The following is a 20,576-nucleotide window of genomic DNA, read 5'->3' as shown; positions in this document are numbered from 1 at the left end:
GAGTATGCTAAATGTGCTTGGTCATGGCCATCACAGACCTTTTGGGGCGGTGATAAATGAGAATTAAGCAATGCTGGAATGATGGGATAGGGCCAAAGATTCTGGTCTAGTACTTCGTTCACCATAAATCTTATTTGAAGCCCCCCCCCACACTCCGGGGTTTAACGGGTGTCTCCGTAGTAAGAAACCAGCGTCTGTTTTCTCGAAATGTAGAACTGGTTCAGATTATTCCAATTATTGCTGTATTAAGTAGATATTTACTTATTTGTTACAATTACAGTGACTCTCTCCATCTGATATGAATAAGTTATTAATAGAGCAAATAAATCGAGGAGGATGAGATACGCGAGGTAGAGTGCATGAAGAGAAAGGAAATGCATACAAAATTTCAGTCAGTACACACAGAAAGAAAAGTCTCTTCGAAGACCAAGCTTAGGCGAGAATATAATTTATAAGATTAATTTCAACTATTTATTTTGTTTTCTATATTCAATTTTCATTAATAGTTTGAAACCTTTACTTCACAGTCCATATAAAAAACATTGACATCACTACGAAATACGAAATACAAACATATTAGTGACCTGTGATACTACAACGAATGAAGAAACAATATAAAGGACAAGAACATCATAAGAAAATAAAAAACATTAAAAATCAGTAAAATATCAGTAATTCAGTGAAAAGTTTATATACATAACACCAGATGATGGCTATATATAGCCGAAACATGTCGTGTATGTTCCACATGTAAATCGAGTACTCGATAGGGAACGTAAAATGATATTTTAATCTTTTAATTATATTATATTGTGATTGACAGCTAATTTTAATATATTTTTAATACGAGAATATAATTGTAAAACTGATCTATAAGAAATAAGGTGTGATCATGGAGGGCGAGGATTTCTTTACTATCTGAGCAACTGTAAGCGTTCAACAGAGGATATTCGTTGAAAACAACCACATTGAAAGAGATGCCCTATTCTCCTGTAGGATAACACAATAGCTCCAGAAGAAATGAGCTATAGAAATTACTATCCTAAATGCACTTTACTGACAGGTGCAATGGGCAATTTCCAGTGTGTAGTCTTCAAGTCGCTTCTAAAAGTTGTCATATTTAGAATTTAACCACCCCATAGGAAATTTGAATTTGTCGAGGTTTCTCGCAAATTTGCGTTACATTATATTATTTTTCTTTAGGACTTTGCCATAGTCTGAATATTACAAAATAAAATAAATTACGTTTTCATATGCCTTCTTATAAGAAAAGGATTTATATGTAGAAAATTACACATTTCTAGCTATGAATAGTTTCGTCATGTATCTTTGATACATATGGGCGTGCCGCGGGCGAAAAATTTTGCGATATAACAAAGAACAAAATTATTTGTTTCGGCGGAGATATTACAGGAACCAAGGTCACAGACCTGTATACTGTCCTAGGCTTCAACTTCGGTGAAGAAATTAGGTTTATGGGATAAAAAATTTTCTGCGATATTCATCGATACGTATCGAACGATCAGGCCTACGGGCAATAATTATTCGTAAGAAATGTAAGCATTTGTCGCATTTTCGCGCAGTTAATACTGCGGGCAATCTACTAGTATTTCATACGATCCAATATCCCTTAGCAGCGAATTATCACCAACAACTTAATTTATCAACACTTTCTTATTATATAGAGACACAATCAGTTCACTTACATACAGTTTAGACATATTAAATTATACAAGCAGATATTTCTCGTTTGCTGTAACCTGTCTCTAAGAGCTTTAAAGAAGGAATATGCCTATTTTCCTTCTTAAAGAACAAAACGAAATAGAAACACTTGAAAATGATAAATGACATTTACATTGCGATGTTAGAGGAAATGTGCTATTACAGAAGAAAATCTAACAACATAACAACCTCATTTCGTAAATGGGCATTATCCAGCACAAGATCTAGACAGTAGCGACGCTGTGGTCTGTAAGAGAAAAGGATGTTTAAAGAAACTTATTATACCAAGAATATTCTAGTTTTTATCAGTATCTCCTGCTGCCATAAAAGTTATTCTCGTCACTTACATTTAATATTTTGTGTTATACGAACACTCGCAGTGCTGCAAGAGACTTGTAGAGAATCGATACTTAAGCATATTAAAGTCTAATACTGTACACATTAAGTTTAAGCCTGTCATTAAATCCTCCTAGCGATTGAATGACGTAGGCCACTATTTCTCCCTACTCAACAAACCATCTATCATGTAACATCCTTCTAACTCCCCATTTTCCTTCCTACAGTCCTGTTCAGTTGTTACTAGGACACCAAATGTTATGTGTGTAATGCGTAAAGTAGCCTATGTCCAAAATTGTTCCATCGCTAGGCAAATATTTACGGTTTTATGCAAAGAGCAAATTATGCCCGTATTTGCTACGTCGGTAGGCTACCAAATACTATAGGCCTATGGTTTCTTGCACCGTAATTAATGAGTCAGTTAAAGAGATTACACAATCTGTCAGGATACCTGAGAGATCGATAATCGCTACCCTAACACTTTGAGAAACTTGTGGCACGCATGTCGACGATGACAAGTACGTATGGTACAAGTTAGTTTGAAAAACCTTGAATGAAATATACAACTTGGATGATAATATTAAAATTTATTCTAGAAGAATAGTGTTGGAGTATGTGTGGAGTTCATTCAAGTGGCTGGCTGTTCTGAATACGGAAATATACCGCCGGTTTCCATAAAGGAGTGGGGTTTCTTTCTGGTTGAGCGACTGTCAGCTTGTAAATAATGACTCTGCTCCACGAAATTAAAGAAGAATTTAGAAGATTGATGTCATAAAGTACCGTACTGAGTAAATGTAGTTCGTACACGTTAAATATTCTCATCCTAGTTGGAAAGACTACAGATATTGTGTACAAAAAGATGTTTTAAAATATTGTTTTTAATAAGTTTTTATATTCGTCTCAAAGCAATTAATTTACCACGAAGAATGTCGTAAACAAAATTTGCATAATCCCAGTAACCTAAATAGGTAATTATACCTTAAGAAAACCTGTAGATTAAAACGAATACTTCAGTCAGTGATATACCTGGCCACCTTTTCTAAATTCTTCTTTGAGCTCGTATTATCAGGCTACATATCTTTGTTCGTCCATCCGTCCGCCCTTTTATTCAACTATAAACATTAAAAGGCTTCTATAAACATTAATTTACCAAATTTAGCTAATCTCAGTATTAAAACAATGCAATTAGTTAATCCCATCTTCGTAATTTTAATCTTGTAATAAACAACAAGTTACAAAGGTAAGTTGGTTTCTATTTACATGATGTTCTTAGACGTCTATCACTTGAACCCAGAAACACAGACACACTGATATTTTAGCACTGCAAGTCCATGTTTTAATATTAAATAAAGAATGTGGAATAAAAATATCTAGATTAAGATCTGTAATGTACGTAGTAGTCATTTCACTTCCTTTAACTCTAAAATGAAGTTGAGGAATCCATCATGAAATTGCATGCTTCAAGGGCACAGGAAGGCCAACGTCGTAACGCAAACATCAGAGCCAAGGCTAATGAAGACAGCTCAGAACTCGCATCGTAACAAAGCTGTCCACTGAATTGGAGCCGAGCTGCAAGAGGTTTTCTGTGACCTTGTAGCATGCAATTCGGTTACGTCTACTACAACGGCTTAAAGCCCAGTGGTAACTATATGTACCTCGTGTTTAACTAACCATAACGCTGCATTTTGTACTAGTGAGTTTCGTGTGATTTTCAATGCAAGTAGAGAGTGTTTCGTTCCACAGTGTTCAGCCGATGTTTGTAATTTTGAAGCATGTTTCTTTTTGTTTGAAGTGAGGACTGAATTCTTAAATGTTGTTTATACGGACTTAAGTCTCAGAGGGTTACATTGATATTCGTGCTTGATATTGAAAACGTGAATCCGGTACATAAATTCAGGGTTTTCCAAACCTTAGAAATAATAATAATAAAAGTCGTTGGGGAGATTCATAAATTAAAACATTTCTTTAGGAACAAACTTTAACCAATAAAACATAGGCCTATATACGCATTCAACTTATTTTAGAGGCGGAGGGTACTGTCTTATTCACGATTTAAACATTGGTATTAAAGCATGCACTTCAGGAAACTACATGTTCTTTGACGTCTACTTAACTACTTACAGCTACTAACTTTTCACCCACTAACAAAGTAAATACAGGCAATAGGAACAAATACAATTTTATTACGTTTAACAAATATTCTCGCAATTATCCAGCAGACTGGTGTAGTGGTAATGAACTTGTATTTAGAAGAAATATTGTTAGAACCTCGAGGGGATTATCAGTTAACCAATTTGGTAAACAACTTCGCGGAGCAAACTTCTTGAGAGGGCAATAATCATCAAATTTTCCGCCATATGCGGAATAAAAATGTTCATTGTCGTGTTCACAACAGCCCGTCAGCGGTCCCTGCCCTAAACCAGATAAATATAATCCACAGTGTCCAACCGCATTTCTCTAAGATAAATTTTTGTTACTCGTATTATTCTTCCATCTATGCCCAGGTCTTCCGTGTAGTCCATTATCTCCAGGCATCTCGACTAAAAACCCGGCACGGAATTTTAATTTTTCCCATTTGCGCCACAAATCCCGCCCATCTCATTCTCCCTGATTATATCGTAATAATAATCACAACAATTAACAGACCATAAATAATATGCCTACAAATTATGAATCTCGTAATTATGCAATTAAAGTTACTTCCTCTCTCAGGTTTAAAAATCCTCCTCAACAAGCCTATTATCAAACGCCTTCGTTCTAGAATGTTCTTCTGTTAATGTGCGAGACCACGTTTCGGTAAAATTAATGTCTTCCGTGAACGCGGTTCTGAGCTGTTGCCGTCGCTCTCAAACATTTGAATCTCGCCAATATTTTTCAAAATATTTATTAGTTACAATTATACAATGCTGTAGATTAACAATTACTCCATTCACACACAGAAGAAGGCAATGGCAAACCACTTCTGGATCATCTGCCAAGAACGTATATGAACAGGTCCCAGTCCGAGAAAAGGATGGAAGGATCCTGTTCATATGGACCTGTCGTCAGACAGAACACTAAATAATAATAAGATGAGGTGGTCTAGCGGTTAGAACGCTGGCCTTGTAATCCTGGGGTCTCGGGTTCGATTCCCGGCGGTGCCCGAATTTATAACTTGTGTTGGGCAAGGCCGTGGTCTAGGCAACACGGAGTTTTCCTCCGTGGCATCCCAACAATTACTCCATTCACACACAGAAGAAGGCAATGGCAAACCACTTCTGGATCATCTGCCAAGAACGTATATGAACAGGTCCCAGTCCGAGAAAAGGATGGAAGGATCCTGTTCATATGGACCTGTCGTCAGACAGAACACTACATAATAATAAGATGAGGTGGTCTAGCGGTTAGAACGCTGGCCTTGTAATCCTGGGGTCTCGGGTTTGATTCCCGGCGGTGCCCGAATTTATAACTTGTGTTGGGCAAGGCCGTGGTCTAGGCAACACGGAGTTTTCCTCCGTGGCATCCCAACAATTACTCCATTCACACACAGAAGAAGGCAATGGCAAACCACTTCTGGATCATCTGCCAAGAACGTATATGAACAGGTTCCAGTCCGAGAAAAGGATGGAAGGATCCTGTTCATATGGACCTGTCGTAAGACAGAACACTAAATAAAATAATAAAGGCCTAATAAATTATCTTGAATATAGTACAGAAACTTATATCCCATCAAATTCCTTTTCTTCTGTACTACTGGACTTTCTTGAAGACGTATTCAAAAGTAAAATTAAGAGTACATGATGTCAAAGCATTTTCTTAGTTTGTATGATTCTGAACAGGAAATATATCAGAAAAAAAGTTTACTATACGGAGCTTATTAAATGTTTCTTTCAGACACAATTTAATTAGCCTATTTAATGTCGTGACTATAACTGATACAATCAGAATGTTTCATCATACTACTATCATAAATGGTTTTATAAGATTTCTTAAAGTCTATAAAAGGCTAATATGATGCCACATTGTAGGTCTATCTCATTTTATTTTTCAGTAGATTATCTGATGAATGCAGAATGTCTGACCAAATGATGATCTGGCTGGACCTCATCCTTTTTCCACATGTCTTCCGGCGAATAACGGCGCACGAAGGATTTCAGTCGGAAAGTAGGTAGTAATTATCTGTGATTCGTTTAGTTATCCGATATGATTATTCAACAAGGAAAATTGGCCTAACCAGTGTTTCGTGTTAACAGGCTGGGGAAACCTAAAACATGTGAAGCAAAAACTATCAAACTGATCTGTATTTTCATGCCTCCTGTACCTATATACGGGTAAAAGGAACGTATGAGGTATTATGGTTAAAATATTGGCGTAAAATATTAATTTGTACCCAACAACAACACATTTAATAAGTATAAGGAACTTAGCGTGAATCTCCATGGATCATAGATCTCGACATATGCGGGTGTGAATGGTAACTCCACGATTTTAAGATTTTTCAACTTTTTTCAGCGCATATTTAACAAAAAGTTGGATGGACCCAGAAACCATTTGGACGTACAGATGGAAACCTAGTCAGGTAGCCCGGAGCCTGTACTGGACTACTATTTTTTCTTATTTTCGGGAAATAAACGTTTAATGATCTACACAGTAGAATGTTATCTAAAAACAAAGAATGTCCAAAATAAACAATTAAAGACCGGCTTTGTAAATACCGCAAATTATTATTTAAGGTTGATGAAAATTTTCTATATTTCCAGTGATTTTCTCGCAAGACAAAACGGAACTTAAGATAAATATGTCCAATTATTAAAATAAAATAATATTATAAATAACATGTTTATAAACAGATAAACAGCCGCTTGCAGTGGCCGATCGGTCCTTAACCCTTAAAACACTCTTGTCTCAGGTTCGATTCTCTACGCGATAAAATGTGTCTAATGTAGGTAAAGGTCTCGTACTGGTTCGATCCCCAGTCCAACGAGTCGTAAGGATTCGTTGTTTCGGAATTTATTCTGAATCAAAACAGGCAAGAGGTAAGTTGAGGCTGAGAGCTGAAGATAAAAGGTACAATTAGCGATAGAGTTTGATAATCTTAGCTTAATAAAAGAAAAGTCAAGTGAATGTAACTCACCGGTCAAAGTCTGTCAGACGGGAAGAGTCTCTGAAGCCCTTTGCAAAAGGATTGCTGTCGATTTTCAGCTTCGTAATCTGCAATAGAAATCGTACAGTTTATTGAGAGGAACTAAAGACAGAATTTAGATTTCTCCAGACAAAATGTTGGCTAAAACCTCTGACATGTAAATGAATTTATTCCATTCAAATCATACCCGAGTTAGAAAAACAATAGCAGAATCCTAACTACTGAGTTGGCATAATGTTTAATGATTCTGTGACAAGAAGGTCCACGTCTAATATAAGTCATCACTAGTAAAACTATAAATCCTTAGTACAGTAACAGACAAAAGTAGTCTTCCCTAATAATAACTAGAAATTACTACAACTGTCGTTAAAAAATTAATAAAAATTGGAAGACTATTGCTGCAATTTCTAATAACATATCAGTTACAGCTGTTTCTCGCCGATCCTGAATAATTATATCTAGTGAACAGCAGACATCCCTTTTATCACAAATAATGACACATATTTTTAGTAGTTTCAGTCTTATCTGCTAGCTTCGCGATCTATAATCTCCAGGAAATTTAGCTCTAATTTTATTTCATTAGTAAAGTTAATGACAGACCTAAGAAACTTTAATAAAATCGGTCTTTCTATTAAACACTTTCTTAGCAGAAAGCTAAGAGAGCTTGAAAGAACCATGTTCAATCCCTTCACATTTCTCGCTGTGTGTGTCTGTGTACTGAGATACTCAGAGAGAGAGAGAATGGCTATGAATCATTTATTTAAAAGCCTAGGCCCACACCTACATTAATGAACATTCTTACGAAATGCAAGGGTTGCATAATAAGTAACAACAATTTTAATCGGACAAATATAACATGCTATATTAGGTTACGTTACACAAGTCTACGTAAGATTAGGTTTGATTAGATTAGGTTAGGTTCGGTGAATATTAATGAGTCTGGCATTAAAATTTTTGACGGATATTCTATATCAGCTGACTAAATAAAATCTGTACAGTAAATATGAGACATTTCTTCCTAACGACTAACGCCAGAAAGAATTACTGGTATTAATTAATAAAGATATGTTAACAGCCAGGCTTACTGAACAGAAAAGTAAATACAGGGGAATTCAAAAGTAGCTACACACCATTAATTAGGCTTTCGAAAACACTTGCAATAATTTCTAATTCTTGCTGGGGAATGCTAGGTTTGGAGGTTTCCTTATTTTACTAGAAATATGTTTCGTGGTTTTACTATAACATATTGTAACATACTTTTCCGTAGTCCATCTTCCTGTACGGATAAATTAGAGACGATTATGGGTACTAAAACGTAAATTATAAAAGAATTTTGAGAATAAAGTATAAAAATGCAAAACATAACCTCTAAACAGGGTTATAAGATTATGAAAACTGTAGATTACTGTTTATTTATAACAGGTGAGAATTCGGTTTCTACACATCGGAGTATCTGTTCAAATTATTAACCTTAAACTACGTTCTAATAATTTCATACGTTTCATAACTTTGTGCCGATCTAATCAAATATCCAGCCAGTACTCACCAGCTGATTCTGGTACGCCGTCACTGCTGTGAAGACGGACTCTGGAAATATATACGTGCGATACTCCTCAGCCTCAAGGTCGGTGATGGGACCTCCATGTTCCCTCCACTTGATGAGATGGATTCGAGGTTGGTAGCGGTGCATGGAATTCAACACGATCTAAAACCACACAAGAAATAAACTAATGACCTTTTGGCCTATATACGTAGGGTTTATGAAAAGACATAAAGTTTCAAGTGGCCACTCTTTCCAACAAATTAGTTGTTGGTCTGTGTATGCAGTCAAACACCTCAGTAATTTGAGATGTGCCGTGTAGTCTGGTAGAAGTTTATCGACGTTTCAGAGGTCCTTGCTACCTCCATCACCAGGGAGATCATATTTCCTATTACTTTCAAGCTAATTAATTTAATATTTAAATTTAATTAATTTAATTAATGCCCGAATTTATAACTTGTGTTGGGCAAGGCCGTGGTCTAGGCATCAAGGAGCTTTCCTCCGGGGGCTTCCCCGGTTTCTCCGTGGCATCCCAACAATTACTCCATTCACACACACAGAAGAAGGCAATGGCAAACCACTTCTGGATCATCTGCCAAGAACGTATATGAACAGGTCCCAGCCCGAGAAAAGGATGGAAGGATCCTGTTCATATGGACCTGTCGTCAGACAGAACACTAAATAATAATAAGATGAGGTGGTCTAGCGGTTAGAACGCTGGCCTTGTAATCCTGGGGTCTCTGGTTCGATTCCCTGGGGTGCCCGAATTTATAACTTGTGTTGGACAAGGCCGTGGTCTAGGCATCACGGAGATTTCCTCCGGGGGCTTCCCCGGTTTCTCCGTGGCATCCCAACAATTACTCCATTCACACACAGAAGAAGGCAATGGCAAACCACTTCTGGATCATCTGCCAAGAATGTATATGAACAGGTCCCAGTCCGAGAAAAGGATGGAAGGATCCTGTTCATATGGACCTGTCGTCAGACAGAACACTACAAATAAAAAACAAAAAACAAATAATGTTTATTCGAAAACTTTATATTTCCCAGCATTTTCCGGACGTGGTGGACACGGGGTCATTTGAATTTTTTAAAGCAACAAAACGATTTGGTATTTTAACTTCAACGTCTCTGAATATCAAAATTCAAAGCGTATAATTTACTGAGTTTGCTATTGCATGTTTTGATGAACATTCTTTAGTGTTTATTTCTATTTCATAAATCTAATTACACCACTGTAAAGATTAGACGGGCCTGCAATGTCGAGACGAGGAATTACATCTAATTACAGTCAAATTACATAGAATGCTGACAAATTATAACAAGTAGACGTAACTGTTAATTATTAAGAAGATAGCTGAAGGCGGGGAGAAATTACAGTTCCAAGAATTGCAGTTTTAAAGCGACCCGCCCCCTACTCATTCATTGTTCTCAAAGAATAAGTTGTATAGGGAGGGGGGGGTTAGTGAGAGGGGTTGGAGGGTTCATAATATTACGCTGTTCATTCTGCAGAACAAGAGGGAGGCAGTGTTTCTCCCACTCCCTCTAATATGTCAACTATAACGTTGCTAGGCAACGACATTCATAATTTCAACCAATGATGATTAGCGACTAAAGGCGACAATGGCCGACCGTGCATGCGACACGCTATAACACATGCCATATAGTACAAAGAGTGCTCCGACAGGCGTCGGTCGATCGCCAGGTCGGTCACGCTACCACATCCATCATTGTTCCACTCCGTGATGGCTACCGCTGGAAATCTCGTTGCAACAGTTGACAGAGCGCGGTTAGCGGCTCGCCACGGCCCTCAGGGGCAGGGCAGGTGTTGTCAGGGGTGAGAACTGTGACGTGTGGCCACACGAATGTTTCAGTGGTTACATTATCCTTGTTTGTTTGTCAGAACTCCACCAGCTGCTTCTGGGTAGCAACGCAGTGTAGACTTGTAAGCAGTTACCAAACTTTCGGAGGAATTTATCGACTCCATTTTCAGAGCGAAGATGGTGTCACAACCCTAAAGTCCAAGATCAACGTCTACGCCACAGCTGCTTCTGGGTAGCAACGCAGTGTAGACTTGTAAGTAGTTACCAAACTTTCGGAGGAATTTATCGACTCCATTTTCAGAGCGAAGATGGTGTCACAACCCTAAAGTCTAAGATCAACGTCTACGCCACAGCTGCTTCTGGGTAGCAACGCAGTGTAGACTTGTAAGTAGTTACCAAACTTTCGGAGGAATTTATCGACTCCATTTTCAGAACGAAAATGGTGTCACAACCCTAAAGTCCAATATCAACGTCTACGCCACAGCTGCTTCTGGGTAGCAACGCAGTGTAGACTTGTAAGCAGTTACCAAACCTTCGGAGGAATTTATCGACTCCATTTTCAGAGCGAAGATGGTGTCACAACCCTAGAGTCCAAGATCAACGTCTACGCCACAGCTGCTTCTGGGTAGCAACGCAGTGTAGACTTGTAAGTAGTTACCAAACTTTCGGAGGAATTTATCGACTCCATTTTCAGAACGAAAATGGTGTCACAACCCTAAAGTCCAATATCAACGTCTACGCCACAGCTGCTTCTGGGTAGCAACGCAGTGTAGACTTGTAAGTAGTTACCAAACTTTCGGAGGAATTTATCGACTCCATTTTCAGAGCGAAGATGGTGTCACAACCCTAAAGTCTAAGATCAACGTCTTCGCCACTGTGAGAACCTCAAATCCCAGACAGCAGTGGTTTTATAATCATCTCGACATGTGCTGATTTATAATCGAGTGGTTCAGTATCGGTGGTAAATATTTGGGTTTTACTACCAGAGTGAGTTTCAGATTAATTTTCTATTTCTACTTATCTCATAAGTTACGTAGACTGCGTTCTTCCAGGACATTGCGAGATCGCTAAATTCTTAGTGAATTGTTCAGCCACATTTTATATTCATGATGACAGCCCAAACAAGGATCATATTAACGGCGCATGTAGTACACACACCACAGTAAAAGACAAACGTGTGTAATGTACAAAAACCGAGAAGTATAATATTAAAATTGGCCTTAAATAAGGATTTAAATGGGTAGGATACGGGATTCAGCTTATGATTCTTCATGTTTTGCGCATAAACAGGGGATTACTTTATTATCCTCAAGCCATATTAACTCAACCAGTAAAGCGACCTCCTACACTTAGGCCTATATATACGTGGGAAATTCGATTTTTAATCTCTAGTCATTAACGTAGTACAAATGTTTAAATTTATATTTGTTCATAAAATAGGTGTCAGAGTATAGGCCTGAGCTTATCCTTATTTAACTCTTACATAGGTTATTATTTTTAAACACGTTTGTAGGTTTATAGGTATGTTTTCTGTAATCTGACGTCATATAGGCTTGGAACATTTCTTTGAAATCTACTCATTTTACGCGTGCTCAGTGTCGAGTATTAATTCTACATTTAATTTTGAAACGTTCGCAATGAATAATTGTTAAAATACTTCTCTCAGCTTCGGTAGGTCAGTCTGTCTGTTGGTCCGTCTGACCTCATTAAGAACTCAAGAACGGCTGATTTGTTTTCACAAATTTAATATTAAGGAGTCGCGTTAATTATTGTTGGCTGTCTTGTAGGTTGCAGCGTTACAGCAAGGACCTCCGAAACGTCGGTAAATTTCTACAAGACTAAAGGGTGCAACAACCCAGAAGACAGCCATCTTCGTACTCACCGCCGTGAAAACCTGAAATCCTACGCGCTAAATGTTATCGACACATTCCAATTTTAATTAAAATTGCACAAAATGTGAATTACATTAAATCGTACAAGCCTTTATTTACAAATCTAGAGCGAAATTATGATTTTTATGGTTATTCCAACACTCCGTAACTTGTTATACACATCTAATGCAATTATACGAAGGACCACACTACCATAAAAATATTGTTATAACCAGAACTGAGACTTTCTTGCCAAGGACTAAAAACGGAAATGTGAGTGATATATGGACATCCCTGGCGCGGGAAACCAGCACATGACACATTACAAATGCATTAGTCTAGCTAATATTGTACACGGGCGCCACTCAATCAGACATTATGTGAGCTTTGATGCCTTGTACGATTTGTAATGTTGGTATCTACACAAACGTCGCGAAACAAAAATCTTACATTACTTTTCGAAAGATAAATATTCGAGTAAGTCTCAAAAATAACAAGAGTGGACAGGCGTACAGCACACAATCAACTTTGGAAACGAAGATAAAGATTCCAAAATGTACGAAGTCGATATTTACAAGTTTTTAATCGCTGACGTCCAATACTTGGCCTGTTAGGTCATGATGATTAAAGAGAAAACTTTACTACATCCAATTTGAAAAACAAATTTTTATACTCTACCGTGTATATTATTTTAATCACCATGCAATATCAAGGCGATGTGTTTCAACTTCTGACGGTCATCTTCAGGACTCCTTTATACACTACACTACATATTTACAATGCATTAGTGAATAAATATGTTTCTTTCGCTTAATTTTGTGAAAATATTTCCTTGCATTTTAAAAAACAAATTTTAAAAGTCTTATAGCTCCGCTTACAAAATTTGTAGTCTGATTCTTCCGTTTATTAGAACATTATGTTTTCTAATTTTCTCTGGTTACACCACTGTAAAAATGTTATTTTAGTTTTTATTTGTTTAAATCTTGTCAGTCAAATTACAATAAAATTCCTATTAAATATTAAAATATTACTAAAATTAACATTTAAATATTTAAAATGATGTTTTCTATCGAAATGTTCGATTTACATTACACGACATGTTTCAGTTCTAAAAGAACCATCTTCAGGTGTATAAAATTATATAAACTTAAATATAATTTCTTAAATGCAACTTTTAGTCAGATGTTTATCAGATTTCAAATGATGTTTTCTTCCAGATTTTATTGTATTTTTTTAATATCGTATTCGAAGTTGTTCTGTATGTACGTCGTGCTTAACATGATTTTGTGTGGGTGAACGTTTTGTTGTTGTTTTTGTATCATCCTGTAAAGTAAATATTATAAATACTAAATGAATATTAATAAATTAGAAATAGAAAATAAAATAATATATTTGATAAATTTTGAAACATTGTTTTTAACTAAATTTTTATAACGAAAGTTTCATTTCAGGTTTTCTTTATTCCTTTAACAATATTTTTAATGTCGCTATACGTTGACTCATTTCACCTTCTCCAATATATCAATATGTAATTTGGACCGATTCATTTGTTTACCTGCGTTTCGTACGTCCTCGCTTCTATGATGAGTAGATTATTATGTAGTCCTACATGTGATCACGTCTTAGCGGATATTCTGCTTTATTAGACTGTACTCTACAGTAATAAAAATGTAAAAAAGACCTGAAGATAGCTCTAAAAAGTTGAAACGAGTCACCTTGATGTACCACATTGAACGAAGTCATGTAGACGGAAGGATATGTAATATTACTGTCATCAAACAAAGTTCTCGTTTTATAACATCGCAAACTACCCACTTACTTCATCAACTTAAGAAGCTATTTTCTTCGCCACTTTGTTTCCAGACACTTGTATTGTGTGTTCTTCTCCGTGATCGTATATTCTAAATTAGTTACACTTGCACTTTTATACAGAGGAACATGGGCCTTGTTTCCTGGCTCGCATTAGAGTAATGCGACAGGAAAGCTACCCTAAGTGTGTATGTAGGCTATCTGGTAGCTCGAGTACACGAGGTTAGCGTGCTGACGGTTCAACGACTGTTGTCTAATTTGCAATCCTTTCTTCCCCCCTACTTCAGGGCTACATTATGTGACCGTAGGGGCCCGCAGGCGAGGGAAAGGACCCACGGTTTGATTTAATCTCTTACAACACTCGAAACTACATGCTCTCGAGTTAATAGCCGGGCTCCACTACAAGGTTGCAGCTGCAAGCATGTAAGTGTTTAAGTCTACACAATTGACTTAAGAAATTCTCATATATACAGAACCAAGAACATTATTTGTAAAATAATGGGGTGTCCCAGAAAGCAGGGTTAACAGACATGTTCACAGTGTTTCTAGACATTTTCGGAAGCTGGGCTCTAATCTCGATCACATTTACACATTTCTTTAGGGCAAACTTTAATATTATCATCCTATTTACAAGTATGTCTCACAAGCGGTATCTTCCTTTTTTGAACGGGATTTTGTTCGTATTTCTCATATTCCCCATGAAAATTACATCCCCCCTTTATATTCTTCCTGCTTTAATCATCTTGAATGAAACGCTGACCTAAAATATTCAGCTCCTTTTTCATTTAATTCTTTTTTCGGGCTGTATTCCTTTCAGTCTCTCACTTGTCCTCATGGTTTATCCCCGTCCGTCTTAAACTACTGCCATCCGGTCTGAATTTGAGAATTCAGTAAGATATATAAAATGAAGGAAAATCCGTAAGATGATATATTTATGTACGTATAAAGTAAATCATTTGCGGCTTGTAACCCAAGAATGTTTCATCAACATGATACATCAACTTTACATAAGCAATCTAAGATTATAGGTTGTTACCAACGTTCTTCTGATCATCTACACCTACAAGACTTACCGAGGCACAAAACAGAAAACAGCTATCGACAAGGCCTATCAACCTCCATTACAAATTCATTTCTAAAAGAAAAGGTTTATTTGTGTTTATAATCCCTTACGTTTAAATTTAGACTTTACATGTTAAGTATTTGTGTCGTAGACCTGTATTTTCTTATGGTCATTTAAACTGTAATTAAAACCATAAATGTATGCCTATCATATATATAAAACGTAAAGATCATATTTATTTAAACCGCACTTATCAACATGACAAGCACCGAAAAGTTTATAGAAAATTCTGAAGTATTCTGAAGTAATCAATTGCATTCGGAAATTACTGACTTTAAAACAAAAACTTGTATAAACACGTTGAATTAATGTGAACGTATGATAATTAATATATGTAGAGTAAAACTATGTTACACAGCAAAATTTCTGAACAGGTATCAAAATATAAGTAAGTTATTTAGAATATTCTATTTCATATCACAAAGGATATATATATAAAAATAAACTTATAATTTTATATGAAAATAAATACCAGATTAAAATTAATTTTAGGAATAAGGTTATCAGAAAAATGAAATAAAAATAAATAATAATTAACAAAGGGATTTTAGTAGATCTTGTCATTGACATAAATAGCAGTTATTGAACACAGATGTGACTATAGTTTTCAATCGATAAACTTTAACCTCAGCACTGAAAGGGCTTAATGTTGATGAACATAACGAAGGCCACTTTAAAGTGTTTCAACATTTTTGGCCAGAGTTGTGAAAGGAAAGAAATAACCAACATTTGGCAGTTGGTAATATTAAAATTATAAAGTATACTATAAATATTTGTGGAAAATTAGTTAGGATATTGTAACAGAAAAGAAGAACTTAAGGTGGTCTGCGAGCCAGTCGTGTAACACGCATAACGGGTTTAATGGTCGGATTATGATCTCTAAGAAATACGTTGCTAGGCTTTCACCTGCCCCTGAAGCAATGAGCCTTGTAGACTGTAGCTAATGGGCAGTTTTGGTAGCCTAATTACGGAGACACACGACCTTGCCATGTCTTACAACATTTGTAGCTTATAATTTCTTGTTTTATCATTTCCCATTTTATATTTCCTGTTTTAAGAATCATGTCAATTGCACTATGCTTGATTTTTCATACTCAAACTAACTAATTACAAAGAGTGATAAAATCTTCTCGGTCCTGACGATAGAGAAATAAACAGTTTCCGAAACGTTGAGCTTCATTCCGAATTGATGTGACTGATCGCCAGAGAAAATTTTATCAATTTCATTCATGGTAAAAGCACAAAGCTTTAATATGTATTTATTATATAAATTTGGTTCAAATTTTCAAATATTACAATACGAATGTCACAAGATTATCATTCATTCCTTTTCATATAAAGCTTGACCTTCGCTGGGACGTACAAGCGCCAATCAAAATACCTTTAGCCGAAGCCGTGGCAGCGGTACGAGGCGTTTGTATAGTCGTCAGTTCAGTGTTGTCACATTTTACTGTTTAACAATAGCGAGTCTGGACTGACCCACCACACTCGGCTGAAGGATGAAACACATTTGGCAACACTCGTGAGTTCGGCTTTGTGCCACGTGACCCCGATCGAAACCAGCCGAGAAGTACTGGATTACAGTCGGCCCACCCCGCACCCTGTTGCATTTCGTTCTTTCGATCTGTTTTCTCCAAAAGCTTCATAAGAAAAGGAATGACCTATAGTTTGTTTTAAAAGGAATGCATCCTGTTGCCTTGAACTGTAGTACGCTGTACGTAAGCCTGTTTTGTCAAACAGGTGTCATTCGATGGCATTTCGCAACTGTCAAGTATGCCAATAACTCTCCGGTCCCCCAACCAACCTTTAATTTATGTCACAATCAAATCAAACATTACCAAGTCGCCTTTCACCTACAAAAGCTTCAGCAAGTCGTCTTCCTCCCAGAAAACTACGTGAATAATGGTGAGTGCTCCGATCTGGCTAGTAATGCACCAACACACCATTGACATCACAGGAATATAAAAGAAATTTTTATTATATAAAACAACATAGACGCATTGGATTTAATAGTATTGCATTTCTGCAGAATCTACTTCTATAACAGGGTTCCACCCTGCACATAAATATTTAATCTTGGCATATTTAGCTATATTTTATACATTTATCAACACCAACGAAGAAAAGTTATGAGATTTCAGAATCTCATGGCGATTGTATGAAGATGTCTGTCTTTCTGAATGTAGCATTGCGTAGTCTGGTAGATACTAACCGACGTTTCATTTATGTTACTGATTTGTTTTCTCGTCTAGCGGTTAGAACGCTGGCCTTGTAATCCTGGGGTCTCAGGGTTCGATTCCCGGCGGTGCCCGAATTTATAACTTGTATTGGGCAAGGCCGTGGTCTAGGCAACACGGAGTTTTCCTCCGTGGCATCCCAACAATTACTCCATTCACACACAGAAGAAGGCAATGGCAAACCATTTCTGGATCATCTGCCAAGAACGTATATGAACAGGTCCCAGTCCGAGAAAAGGATGGAAGGATCCTGTTCATATGGACCTGTCGTCAGACAGAACACTAATAATGAAAAAAAGAGTCTATTTACAGTTGAACACATATACGTTACAGAATGAAGACAAATTTATTACGACAGCAGACACTGGAATACAATCATTACATAATGATGAAAATATTGAGAGATCGACTACCGCTGAAGTATAAAGAACAGACAATTAAAATTGTTATACATAGATTTATTATTATGTTTTAATTAAATGAATTAAATTTTATTACATGCTTGAAGCATGAACAGTGTATTAAGACGTAGTCCCTCAGTTGGGTGTGTCACTGATGCAAATGGCATAGAGATTTTTGGACATTTTCGGCAAAGACCTTTCCTTAGAGGATACTTTCTCGAAAAGGAGAAGTATTTAGATTGTACGCGTTTAGTTTAATTTGGTCTTGAAATTGTTAAATGTGTAGGCCTATATTTAAAAGTTTCTTGCCTGACATAGACTTTTTGTTGTTGGCAAATGATTGAATTATTATTAATATTATTATTATATTACATCTGTAATTAGCTCCCGTAGATGTTGAGTTAGCACACTAGAATTAAGAACTCAATTTAATTAATGTCAATATTGTTCTCGAAACAGCACTTATGTTCCTGCTACCAACATAGTATACAGATTAATTTTTCTATGTTCAGTTGATCCTCAAATCACAGTCTTTCTGTTAGATGAACCTTTGATACTAATACAGTTTATAAATCTGTAGATATCTTTACAAATCTGCGTTTTAATTTAAATTATTCAGATTGCATTGTTTAAACTGTTTCCCGATCCTTTTCTGCATAGCTTTGTTACTGTAATCTTTCTGACACTGTAATTCGACCTTTGCTGTTAAATCAGGACATATAAATATAGTAATAGATCTATATAATAAATAAATGAACTTATAAATTGTTATTGTCTACTTTGAGGAAACCTCGACATGTGAAAGTGATTACATTATTTATATGTATTTATTTTATCTTCTTAAACAGACTCTGTAATTGGATTATGTACCTATTAAGTCAGCAAATTAAAATAAAGAATTAATTGAATTATAAACAAACTTTATTATTCCAGCTGTTGACTGTCTGTACGGATAATAGATTTTAAACTGCAATAAATGACGTTCAATATGTATTATGGCCACAAATTAACTAACTACATGGAGCATTGTCCTTCTTAAACATGAGAGTCCCTAATATAGTCATGACACTCGAAATTTCATACTGTGTTTATAACAATAGAAATTGGGCCCATAGCCCTAAACCCTAGCTTAATTTTCGTAGGAGAATACATCATTATGGGAAAAACTTAAAATCAACATTTTTTATTAGAACAAATATAACTAAATCAATCGTTTAAGGTCCAATTAAAGCCTAATCTAACGCAAAAAAATCATAAATCTGTTTCGAATCTAATAAATTATGCTCAGGAAGATTTACCTTCCGGAAATTTAAAATAATGTCAGAGTTCCATATTTGGTATTCAGTTCACTAGTTATATCTCATTCAACACGGTATGTAGACGTGTGAAACTTGGAAAAAGAAAGTAACAACTTGCAGGTAAACAGCCAATGTTTTATAAATATACGTATCCTGAATATGATGAAATATTAACAAACGTAAGTGAAACCTGAAACATTCTGTACACTTCTAAGTAATGGAACTATGATGAATGCGTTTGAAGATTGTTTCAATGTATGAAAGACACATAAGATATCATCATCTCGCAGAAAAACATGATATAGTTATCATCTTGGATTTAACAAAGGAAACATGGTCACGGTTTGTGCGCTGGACAGTCTTTTGAACTGGAGACATTTACATAATATTTACAACCTAAGGTATGAGCTTCAGACAGTTACCCACATACAGGAAAGTGCACTCTTCTTATAAAAACGTTAGGTTTGACCACTTTATTATTTTTGCATTCTTAGATGGGAGAAATTCTATTATAGCTAATGCAATTTGTTATAAAAAAAATTGGGATTTTCGATGTGGATTTGATTCATCTGGTTCAGGATAGGGTCCACTGGAGGGTACTACTGAACACGAAATCGTTGTCGGGTGTCCTTAAAGGCGGGGAATTTGACTAACTGAGCGACTAACAGCTTCCCAATAAGACCTCTGCTACGTTAAATTTGGTTACAGGTTATTAACCATCTACACGGAATACGACAGTCAGTTAGTCAAGGAAATCCCCGCTCTTTATGGAATCCTGAAGTAAACTGCCATCTTCAAACGACATTTCTGATTAGCTTATAGTAACCATTTTCCTGTATGTTTGTGCTTCTTAAAACACATACACATTACGACTTGTGAAGTGGGAATAATACTAGCGCCTTTAAACAAGCGCCTATCTGAGATTCTGCATCTCAGTATCTACTTGGATAGTGTTCAACTTTTATTAATGTATTTTTCAAAGAAATGGAAGATTATGACACGGTAGCTGCGCGAACTATTTTGATGTAAGGATGACAACCCACAAATTATCTCGACCACAGAAGTGTGCGTGGTGTCAGGTTTCAAGGACCTCTGCTGGCAGTGCGGGTGGTTTTATGACATACACTGTGTAGACCTAATCTTTGTAAACAAATATAGCATTGAATAAACAATGAATCTATCATTGGTTTGCTTTACATTCGCGAGGTCACAAATTCAAATCTGGGTCCGAAGACCGGTTGTGATGATTAAGGTTTTTCACTGTTTTCCTCAGCCCCTCCAGTAAAATTCCGGA

The 20,576-nt window shown here is 36.3% G+C and overlaps 1 protein-coding gene across 2 annotated transcripts in view; it reads right to left on the bottom strand.

The window, feature by feature from the left end:
• Positions 1 to 20,576, bottom strand: part of LOC110831455 (T-box transcription factor TBX10) — a 304,038-nt gene that overhangs the window by 23,856 nt on the left and 259,606 nt on the right. For both annotated transcript variants that reach the window (XM_022067469.2, XM_022067467.2), the window contains exons 4-5: positions 8,727 to 8,885; positions 7,172 to 7,248 (exon numbers count right to left, since the gene is read on the bottom strand). In XM_022067469.2, coding sequence (XP_021923161.1) covers positions 7,172 to 7,248; positions 8,727 to 8,885 — 236 coding nt within the window. The remainder of the gene's footprint in view (positions 1 to 7,171; positions 7,249 to 8,726; positions 8,886 to 20,576) is intronic.

The sequence above is a fragment of the Zootermopsis nevadensis genome, unplaced genomic scaffold, assembly GCF_977971745.1.
Source record: "Zootermopsis nevadensis isolate Lab colony 2312 unplaced genomic scaffold, Znev_1.0 Znev_ptg000017l, whole genome shotgun sequence".
Classification (NCBI taxonomy): domain Eukaryota; kingdom Metazoa; phylum Arthropoda; class Insecta; order Blattodea; family Termopsidae; genus Zootermopsis; species Zootermopsis nevadensis.
This window is presented reverse-complemented; position numbering and strand designations above follow the sequence as displayed.